The sequence below is a fragment of the Magnolia sinica genome, chromosome 1 (assembly GCF_029962835.1).
Source record: "Magnolia sinica isolate HGM2019 chromosome 1, MsV1, whole genome shotgun sequence".
Taxonomy (NCBI): Eukaryota; Viridiplantae; Streptophyta; class Magnoliopsida; order Magnoliales; family Magnoliaceae; genus Magnolia; species Magnolia sinica.
In genome coordinates, this window is record NC_080573.1 from 15917219 (window position 1) to 15923180 (window position 5962).

The following is a 5962-nucleotide window of genomic DNA, read 5'->3' on the forward strand; positions in this document are numbered from 1 at the left end:
GTCCAATCTTCCCATTTATTTCATGTCGCTTTTCAAATGTTTGGCATCAATGATCTCTAGATTTAAGAAGCTGAGATGGAACTTTCTGTGGCAAGGAGCGGAGGATAAGAAGAAATCCAATCTCCTCAGTTGGGATGAGGTTTGCAAGTCGTATGATGAGGGAGAGGCTGGCATCAAGGATCTCAAGTCCATCAATTTTGCTCTCCTTGGGAAGTGGCATTGGAAGTTTGCCGAAGAGGATGGGGCACTTTGGAAACAAGTTCTCGTTTGCAAATATGGCATTTCAAAGGGGGGGTGGGGGAGCCTCGGCTTTGTGAAGAGGTGTATCATCAATTAGGGAAGCTTTCTTGCAAGGAGTAGGGTATTCTTTTGTAACAGCGAAAAAATCAGATTTTGGGAGGATGAGTGGGTGGGTTCCCACGCCTTAAAGAATGACTTTTCCTCCATATTTTGCTTGGCGCCAGATCACTCAGTTTTTGTTGCAAGATGCTTCTCCCGCAATGGAGAATCGGCTGTGTGAGACATCCCTTGTGGGCGAATCCTTCGTGATGAGGAAGTGGACGAATACGGTGCCCTCTTGGAATGTATTCAAGTCCTTGCCCCTAATGAAGCCGAAGCAGACAAATGGGTTTGGAAAGAGGATCACTTGGGTTGTTTCTCAGTGAAATCCTTTTTCTTCTTGTTGAGTAGATCTTCTAATGTTATTGAGGAGAGATTCGCTAGGTTTGTTATCCTGTTCCCCCAAAAATTGCAGCTTTCAGATGGTTGGTGGGTAGGAAAAGAATCCTAACCATTGACAATTTGAGGAAAGGGGCAATGATTATTCCAAATATTTGTTGCTTGTGCATGCAAGATGGGGAGTTATTAGATCATCTGTTTTTTCATTGCCCTTTCTTGGTCTCGATCTAGGCGGATATCATGAGCCACTTCCAAATCCAGTGGATTATGTCAAACTCAGTGGAGCGGTGCTTGTTTGCTTGGCACGGCACTAATCTTCCAAAGCAGAATAATATCCTTCTGAGAATGAGCCTGCTCGCAATTTGGTGGGCAGATTGGGAGAAGCGAAATGCTAGGAGCTTCAATAATATCAAAAAAATCGACAGATTATGTTTCCTATAGGATTAGACTGCTTGTTTGTGAATGGATTGTTGTCGTTCCCAAGCTCATCAAGTGTAATTTGGATTTCTTGGGGATATAGCTGGGTCACTGTCTCAGCATCTTGCCCCTTTTTTCCTTCTTCTTTTTTGTGGTTTTGGTTGTTGTCTTGCCTTTATTCTTTAATAAAATTTGTCATCTTTCAAAAAAAAAAAAACTACTATAGAATAAGCTATAGGAACAAGCACAAAAATATAGCAAGATAAGTCACATATGCTAGGTTGTAATATATTGTATATTCTTCGCTAATTTTCTATTACTACAAGACTGTTCGTATAGAATGGAAACTAGGGAATAAAACCAGCTTGCATCGTCAAGACATGTGCACCTGTTTGAAAAGTAGCAACCATGCAACAAAGTGTTTGCATTTTCTTTCCCCTCCCTAACAAAGGAGGATAACCTCTCTTTTTTAAGTCAAATGGAGAAAAGAGTTTGCCTCTAGTGTGACATTTTAAATGGGAATTTTTTAGGGAAAAAGCTTACCTGTATAGGATTGCAATCCAGAAAACTTCGAATGCAAATGCAAAGCATTTCCCAGAACTTTTCTTTAGCAAAACAAACAAATGCAAAGGGTTTGCTTCACTTAGTGTTGATGTCAGTTTTTGTTTTGCCTTGGATTCCCATAGTTTGCACCCAATCGAAACAGGCCCTAAAATTTCCTTCACTTATCTTCAAAAACAAAAAATAAATAAATAAATCCTTCACTTGACCAAGAAAAGAATACAATTTAAAAATCAAACATGACAATTCACGGAAGAGGATTCAACCAGAAGCAGTTGTACAAAATGATTCGATGAAATAACCGTTCAGAAAAAAAATAAAAATAAATAATTGTTCACTGAAATAATATTAAGTACAAACACTAAAGCAACAAGGGTTGAAACTAGATGATGTTCTTATCAAAAGTAGCTATTATTTTAGAGTCATGACCTGAAAATAAAAGATTTCGTGGGTAGTAGATCACTGGTTTTGGATTTAATACTAGAAAATGTTTCTATAGTCCTTTTAAGCTTTCTATCAAAGGTAACACCTTGAAAAGGAGGGGTGGGGGCAAAATGATATGGTTTTTCCAACATTCACAATTTTACCCAACAAAGGTAGCACTTTAGAGAGGGCTGATTGATGTGACTTTTACGAAGCTCACATATTTACCCACTATCCTGTCATGCATAAGAACCAGAATTATAAGATACTTCACCGTTGCAATTGCCTCCTTGCCAAGGCTGGGGCTTTCTTCGGTATGTAAACTTTGTAGCTCACCTGCCAAATGCTCCAACATCAACACATTTCGAGAAAAATGCAAAACAGACAAGCTTCAAAGAAAACTTTCTTCACAAACACCACATGCTATGACCGCCATCAACTGCCACTATAAAGACCTACCTGCACCATTTCTCCGCCACGCATCACAGACATTGTCTTTTGCTCATATTGCGAGCCACCTTTAATTTCTTCAGCCTTCGGTTCAGATGAGGCACAGTCTCTTGCCACGGGATCAAGGCAAGAAGAGGCCGTGGGACCAGACCCATCGCCTTTTTTGACTTCCACACCATGCATACTCCTACTCACGAAAGCAGCAGCAGCTTTGGGGATTTCACCAACTTTCTTATCTGGGATATTTTTGGTCCCAAATGATTGCTCGGACAGCTTTTCAGTAGATCCACCTAACGTGAGCTCTTCCTTCTCAATATGTTGGTTTTCATTCAAACGGGCAGCAGCACCAATGGCATCATTGGCAACCTGCTCTGATTTTCCTAGGTGCATACGACGATGAATGGAGCGATCACGAGAAGAGTCGGGCCTGAATGTCAAAGTACCTTGTATGGATTTATTATTGATACCAACAGATTCACCACCTGGTAATGGATTAAGGGCTGATTTAGACTTAGACTCATGTCCATCATGATCGCGTCCACAGTTTTCTAGATCAATTGCGGATTTCCCATTCAATGGTAAACCAACGATTTTGGCATCTCCCGATTGGGTAGATTCACCTTTCGCTGTCAATTGCTTCGAAACCCCACTCCCATCTTTCTGATTGCCAAGAGATTTCGAGCTTGAACTACGAAACCTTTTGAAATTTTCCAATGCTTTCTGCCTTAAGAGGGATTCCAAATCCTCAATCTCTGAACTACCGACATCAACAGAAACCTCATTCTTCTTCTCCATCAAAGGAGGATCATTCCAACCAGGTTGGGCCCTGCCAAAGTCATTATCATACTCGTCCTTCTCGTCTACCCGTCTCTTCTTCTCCAGCGCGTGCTGGCTGTTTTGATCAGGAAGTTGGGATCCGATTTCCCTCTTCCTGACCCCTTCATAACTATCATTGCTTCTAGAAGAAGGACAATCATCGTAAGCTGGGATTATTTCAGCTTTGTTCTCGTCATCCCTCTCCATCAAATCTTTAACAACCGTGATGACTGACCCAAGACGTCTCGGAAAGCTCTCCTCTATCAATCTTTCCTTACTCCGTCCACGGCTTCTGCTGCTGCGTCCGCTGCACGACAACGACAAACAGCTCCGTGACCGGTGCCTTCTTCTCCGAGTCCTTTCCTGCTGGTGGGACCTACCCCGAGTACTGAATTTCCCCCCACCTGATCTCCTCGACCTTTCAATCTCACTATCCCCGCTGCTGCTTGAATCCCAGCAAGTTGAGCAGCTCCGGTGTGACTCACTGCTAGGGGAGCGTGCCTTCACTCTCTTCTTTTTAAGGGACCGCTTCCTTTTATCCGATCCAGCACTCTGTTTTGACTCACTCCTACTTTTATTACGGTGGCGGTGGTGGCGCCGATGCGCCAAAGCTCTACCTTCACTGCTGCTGCTGGAGGAGGAGCGCCGAGCCCTCTTTGTAGTCCTCTTGGCAGTATCTCGAGCCCTCATCGTTTTTCTACTCCTAAAACCGTCTTTGGAGTTGGAAGACGAGATTGATAGGGATGAATCACTTCTCGGATCAGAGTCTGAGCAGGAGATTGAAACATCGCGGCGGCGGTGTTTCTTGGATTTGTTTTTCTGACGGCGACTGCGAACCTAAACAAAGAGTGGGAGAATGAATAAAGCATTGTAAACCACTATTAATTAGCCCTAGTGAATTGATAGCAGCACCCTTCTTTTCTGCTTTTGGTAGTAACACCAAGGTATAAGGAAAAAGGGTGCAGTGTACAATTAGGATGGGTGTAGATGTCAACTCTTGTATGAGAAAGGAGAGAGAGGGATTAGAGCGTAGTAAACCAAAATTTACATTTTACACCCGCCCGAATTGATAGCATCATCCATCCTTTCTAATTTTGGTAATGACGCCGTAGTGGAAAGGGAAATGGTGTGCCAGTCAATTAGGGTGGGTGTAGATGTCAATTCATGTATCAGAGAAAGACAGTAGAATGCAATTTACACCCACATGGATTGATAGAATCACCCTTCCGTGCTTCTTTTGGTAATAAAACCAAAGTAGAAACAAAAGGGGGTGTGGTTGTCAATTAGGGTGGGCGTAGATGTCAATTCTTGTATGAAGGAAAGATGAAGGTTTGGTGAATCACTATCTACGCCCCCGCAATTGACAGCATCATCCATCTTTTCTACTTTTGGTAATGAACAACACAATAGTAGAAATGAAAGGGTGGAACAGTCAATTAGGGTGGGTGTGGATGTCAATTCAGGTAAGAGAGAGGACTAACTGCGGATGAAGAGGAATTCCTGGGGTGCTTGTGCGAGGAGGATTTCATGAATGGACGGATGGGATGGGATTGGATTTTCCTGCAACAGAAGAATCAAAGAGAAGAAAAGCGTTAAAATAAGAAAATGAAAATGGCACCCAAAAAATGTAAATGCCAGTCCTCCCTTCTGAGTTTAGTGATTTTCTGTTATCTCTTTCTGATAAAAAGAGAAAAAAACGTGCGATTGTTGGACGAGATTGGGGAAGGGGAAAGACGCTCGGAGAGGGCAGAGGAAATTAGAGAGAATCGATAGGTTCCGTACCATACGCGCCGACGTGTTATAGGATAGGTCGGGATTGCGATAGTTTGATCTGGATCGTATTTGAGTGATCCAAACCGTTGGTGTGATGGGCCTCGAAGTGGATGGGGGAACCTTACGTTGGAATTTTAGCATGAGGAATTACACATATCTAAATCTAGGATAGCAATCCAATGGCACCAAGTATACAACAGAACATGAAGATTTAACATGGAAAACCTTTGCATGAAAAAACCACAACACAAAGCGACAGAACTCCACTACGAAAGCATCAATTACACACAGAGAGGACTTACTCAATTCGAACAACCTCAAATCTCACCCTTGTTATACCCTTTGATAACTCTAAAACCCTTTAGAATATCTTTAGGAAGACTTAGAACACTTTAGAATAGTCTTAGAGACCCGTATTTATAGTTTAGGAAACTTCCCTTTTATACCCTTGTGAAACCGTCTTAGATTTTCGCAGTTCGCATAAGATCCGGACTCAAATCCATGTAACTTTGACTGGTCAAGTGGCTCGGACACCAAAAATCTGTGCTCGCTGAACTTCGAGTCGAGATGACCTTGACTAGCCTAGCGACCTGCTCAACCAGTCAAGCAATCCACTCAACCGGTCGAGCAACTCAACAGATTTAAGACATTTTCTCTGACAACACCTTAACGACTGTTAGGTTAGAGTGTTCCCTTTCGCAGAGTTAATTTCATTCTCAAAATGGATCGTCACTTTGGTCATTGCTATGTGGGCCACAATTTCCAATCTTGATGATTTTGGAAGCAGAAGTGCAAACGGACGCAGATTCGGTGGATAGGGGAACCACCGAGATTGATGGATCCG

General features: G+C 42.5%; 1 protein-coding gene across 1 annotated transcript; it reads right to left on the reverse strand.

Annotated features, from left to right (window-relative positions):
- Positions 1-1983: 1983 nt before the first annotated feature.
- On the reverse strand, positions 1984-5113 carry LOC131241049 (DEAD-box ATP-dependent RNA helicase 42). Its single transcript, XM_058239682.1, has 3 exons — positions 4827-5113; positions 2539-4182; positions 1984-2415 (listed from the first exon to the last, which is right to left on the reverse strand). Exons 1-3 carry the CDS (start codon positions 4872-4874, stop codon positions 2350-2352), a joined length of 1758 nt encoding a protein of 585 aa, XP_058095665.1. The 5' UTR covers positions 4875-5113; the 3' UTR covers positions 1984-2349.
- Positions 5114-5962: the final 849 nt, after the last annotated feature.